The sequence below is a fragment of the Aptenodytes forsteri genome, unplaced genomic scaffold (assembly GCF_000699145.1).
Source record: "Aptenodytes forsteri isolate BGI_AS27 unplaced genomic scaffold, ASM69914v1 Scaffold95, whole genome shotgun sequence".
In the NCBI taxonomy this organism is placed as follows: domain Eukaryota; kingdom Metazoa; phylum Chordata; class Aves; order Sphenisciformes; family Spheniscidae; genus Aptenodytes; species Aptenodytes forsteri.
The window spans coordinates 1625308-1630167 of NW_008794624.1; the positions used below are offsets into that span (position 1 = coordinate 1625308).

The 4860-nt window shown below is 55.3% G+C and overlaps 1 protein-coding gene across 1 annotated transcript; it reads left to right on the forward strand.

Annotated features, from left to right (window-relative positions):
- Window positions 1-210: 210 nt before the first annotated feature.
- PLPP6 (phospholipid phosphatase 6) lies at window positions 211-3443 on the forward strand. Its single transcript, XM_009273327.2, has 2 exons — window positions 211-613; window positions 2550-3443. The coding sequence occupies exons 1-2, from the start codon at window positions 211-213 to the stop codon at window positions 2918-2920; spliced, it is 774 nt and encodes a 257-aa protein (XP_009271602.1). The 3' UTR covers window positions 2921-3443.
- The last annotated feature ends 1417 nt before the right edge of the window (window positions 3444-4860 follow it).

Sequence of the window (4860 nt, forward strand, 5' to 3'; positions counted from 1 at the left end):
GGGTGCCGGGCAGGGTGCGGGGGCAGGCCCGGGGCTTGCAGGCAGCGTGGGGCAGCGGGGCCCGTAGCAGGTTGCGGTGAGGGGGTGAGAAGCAGGCCCGGGCAGGGGGTGACGTGCGGGTCCCTGGGCGGCTCGCCTGGGTCCCGGCGCCAGAGCAGGCCTGGCAGCCGGTGACCGGCCCCCACCTCTCCCAGGCCACCTCCTCTCGCCATGCCGAGCCCCCGGAGCAGCCGCGAGCGACGCACCGGCAGCAGCAGCCGCCTGGAATTCCTGTCCCTCGTGAGCCAGCGCAGCCCCGGCGTCCCGGACAGCCCGTCACGCCGCAAGGAGTCGGGCAGCTCTGCGGCGGCCCCCCCGCCCGAGGAGGACTGCATGAAGCTGAACCCCTCCTTCCTGGGCATCGCCTTCAGCTCCCTGCTCGCCATCGACCTCTGGGCCTCCAAGCGCCTGGGCGTCTGCGCTGGAGAGGGCTCGGCCTGGGGCAGCGCACGCCCCCTCATGAAGGTCATCGAGGTTTCGGGGCATGGCATCCCCTGGCTGCTGGGTACCTTCTACGGGCTGTGCCAGAGTGACAGCTCAGCGGCCAGGGAGGTGCTGCTCAACCTGCTCTTCGGTGAGGCTGGGGGCTCACCAAAGGGCTCTGTAGGCGGGGGCTGGCTGGAGCGGAGGGGGGAGGATGGAACCTGAAGGATGGGGGAGAGCTGAGTAAACCTCACCCTCCTACAGCCCCAAGGGAGCCTGCTGATTTTGAGTAACTGGTGCAGACTCATCTGGGGTGCCTGGTACCAGAGTGAGTAACCCTGCAGCTGGAGGACGTGGTGGCATGGGTATGGCTCATCTGTCACAGCTCCAACCACACACTGTGAAACTCCAGACAGCTAAACTGCTCCTGCAGTTGCACAAAACTTTAAGGGAACTGAACTCCCTTTTAGTTCTTCAGCTTATCACAACAGCGCATTCCAGGTGCAGCTGTCCTAGATACCAGCCCTTTCTCCTGAAAAGCTGCTCTGGCACACAGATGTCTGCACCCTTGGGCTCCCTGCAGGCAGTACCTGCATGGATTGATCTGTATCAGCCAGTGAGGAAACTTTGTTTAAAGCATGCATTTTAATTTTGTGTGGTGTAATATTCCCCCCTCCCTTGCATCCTGTCCTATTAGGTACACTTAGATTCTTCATTTTTGCTTGTTTAGAAACTGTAGTAGTTCTAGAGCAACAGACTTTTTCAGGTTCCTCTTTCTTACTCTTTTATTAAGTTGCAAATAATTGGTATCTCACACTTATCATTTGCATTGAAATTTGCTTGGTGGGAAACATACGGTTTTAGGCATCTTTTTCATCTAGGAGCACACAGTTAAATTACAGTCTCACAGCAGAGCTGTGGGAAGGTACCTGGAGGCCTCTGACCTAACCTCTGCTCTGAGGAGGTGTCCCAGCACCAGGGCCTTGCCTGGCCCTCAACGCTCTAGGCCGGAGCCACCCACCTCTCCGGGGCCCTGTCCCAGGGTTGCAGCACCCATGTGGGGAAGGAGTGTTCCCTAGTGTCCAAGCTGAATCTCCCAAACCATATGTAAAAAGAGAAAAAGCAATTGAACTAGGTTTACATGTGGAAAAAAAAATATTTGTTCTTAAATGATTAACCAAAGAGAATGAACTGAAGTGACCAAAAGATTTGGCGTCCAGAAACAAGCCTTAGGACAAGCAGAAGTCAGTCTCCCACAAGACTTCCTTGGAAGAAGTAGCCCTGGCTGTGAACACTGCACTAGCCAAGCTAACGGGGATGGAAAAAGCATCCTCTGCCCTACGTGAGAAGCTGTTCTTGCCAAATACTGGCTGAACACTTCTCACATGTGCTTCGACTGACTTCTACCGCAACAACCTTTAGCTGGCATTATTTAAATCATCCTTTATTCAGCTCTTGAAAACCAAAGTATGGTTAACTTTCTGGCATTAATCCCCCCACAGCAGGGAGAAGCCAGACTGCGGGAGCCCTGGCAGTGCCACACAAGCTCGGGGCCCCTCACCCTGAGCCATGGCTGAGTGGTTGAAGTGGATTGATCATTCACCCTGGTCAGTTTGACCCCCAGCCACAGGGGTAGGCAAAGCAATGCTGAGTCAGCACAGGCTGTCAGGAAGGGAGCTGTGGGGAATATTAACCCCTCTGTTGCCTTTAGATTAAGAGTCAGTTTGAGCCCTGAGTCATGGCAAGATCAGGTTTTACACAGAAAGAAGAGCTCTTGGGTGCAAGCTGGGCCAAGTCCTGTTGCTGGCTGTGGCAGGCAGAGGGTCTGGCGTTGCACAAGGGCCGCGTGCAGCAGGAGTGGAGACTGAAGATGGGCTCAAACTGGAGAAGGCCAAGTGCTGGATGAGTGCCATGCTCTCCCTACCTGGGCATCATAGCCATGGCAAATAGTGCCTTCTCTTAGCATGTTTTGGTAGCCAAGTGCTTGTTTTCTTAGCTAATGACTTTGGTTTGATTCTTGCCTTGTTTTCCATAGGGGGGGAAAAAACCCCTTCCTCTCTTGCTCACTCACTGTTACTGTCTCCTAGCATTGCTGCTGGATCTCGTGCTGGTGGCAGTGGTGAAAGGGCTCGTCAAGCGGCGGCGGCCCACCCACAACAAGATGGACATGTTCGTCACAATCTCGGTGGACAGGTACTCCTTTCCGTCAGGCCACGCCACCAGAGCAGCCCTGGTCTGCCGCTTCATTCTGCACCACCTGGTGCTTGCTGTCCCGCTGCGGGTCCTCGTGGTGCTCTGGGCTCTCATCGTCGGCATTTCAAGGGTCATGCTGGGCAGGCACAACGTGACAGACGTGCTCTTCGGTTTGCTGCTGGGCTATGCGCTGTACAGCGTGGTGGAGTACTGCTGGCTGTCCCCGCTCAGTGCGCCTGCCCTCTTCGCACTCTGGAGCCATTGATGGCTGGGTCCCTCTCAAAGGAGAAGGCGCACACCCAGTTTTCTAAGCGTGCACAGGGAGTGGATACTGGGACTTGAACTCACATCCTAGACCCCACCTATCCAGCCAAGACTTCAACACTAGTGGTGCTGCAGGCTCCTGGGCCCACACTTAGATGTTTGGTGCTGTCCTGCCCTCCTGATGGGCTGTCAGGCATGGTGTGCACTGACCAAGCAGCTGCACTGACCTCCCGTGAAAAACCTGTCCCTGCAGAGCCCAGGGAGGGCTCAGCACATTCATCCAGCAGCTCACTGCTGATACTGTGAATCGGCATGCCCTTGCTGGGCACCTGTTGCATTAGCCTATGGTATATGTGATAGCTGTGGCTTTGCAGATTTCTCTGCAATTGCCCACGTATCTGTCTGCTGTAAATACACTGATCACGTTGCTGTCGTGAGCATGCCCTGCACAGCCTGCTCCATAGTGTCTGCCTGGAGGGGACTCACTGGGGTCTGTCCTCAGGATTATAAAGAGCTCTGCCTTCCTAAGCAATGCGTGTCTTCCCTATTGCTCTTGATTTAAGCACTGCACTGAGGCCAGATCTCAGCCAACAAGGACACGAGCACCTGGCTCCCAGTGCCATGGGGAAAGGATGGTGCAACTGAGGGTTTAGTGCATCCATGCCAACTCTAAGAGCAGGTAACTGGGGAGGCAGCTCCCAGCAGCAGCCTGCTCCTGAAGTCCTTGTGCAGAGCTTTACAGTTCCTTCCACCCTCCACAGGTTTTTCAGTCTCCCGGGGGTACAGTGCATTCACAGCAATTCCTGTTTGTCAGCATGTTACCAGTGCTGCTGACAGCATACTGCAGACTGAGCCCCTTCCCCATAGCCCTGGCTAGTAATACACCCTTGCCCAGGCTGCTGGGCAGCCCTGAGAGCTGAGTCTTACCCACACCTCCTGCAGCAAGGGGCCCCGACTCTGCCAACCACTGCCACAGCTCCCTGTGCTCCCGGCAGGCTGGCTCTCCTGCCCTGGCACCATTGGTCCTGGCAGCCTGTTTTTCATAGAGGACTGTTTGTCCTTGGCAGGAGAGAACCACGAGAAACCTCTGTAATGAGCCAGGGCTGAGATTGAGACAGAAAAGCACAGGATCCACATCAACAGGAACCACAGCCAGAAGGGAGTGACGGCTCTGGACTGAGCTTAAGTAGTGCTCCTGGCACGTGGGTGGGGTGATTGGGCCCAGGTGAGGCTCATCATGGCCATTAAGGTCTATTAGTGCACTCACCGATTAAGTCATATTAAAACCAGGCAGTGTTTAAGTGTGCTGTTCCTCTGGGTGAAGTGTGCAGGAGCAGCCTGAGGGCTGCTGGTACAAACACCCTGTCCCTCTCTGTCACCCACTGTCAGTTATACATGGGCTGAAATGAAAGCGCTTGATGTGACAAGGTTCCCCCAGAGCTGAGCCATGACTTACTGGCACCATGAGCTGGTGAACCTACCAGCTGTGGGTTTGCACTCCAGCCTGGGACTTGTACAGTGACCAAAAAAAATATCCCCTGGGTTGCACTGCATGCCCGGCAGCTGGCTGAGCTGGTCTGGCATGTGCACAGCCGCATCTGGCCACCCTGGCCAGCCCTCCCGCCCCAAGGCAAAGACAAGCTCTGTGATGGCTCAGGGGTCAGGGTCAGGCGGCATGCTCCGGTGTGGTCAGGGTTTGGGGTGATCAGGGCTTGTTAGAATCATGGAATAGAATAGAATCGTTTAGGTTGGAAAAGACCTTTAAGATCATCCAGTCCAGCCATTAACCTAGCACTGCCAAGTCCACCACTAAACCATGTCCCTAAGCACCGCATCTACACGTCTTTTAAATACCTCCAGGGATGGGGACTCAACCGCTTCCCTGGGAAGCCTGTTCCAATGCTTGACAACCCTTTCAGTGAATAAATTTTTCCTAATATC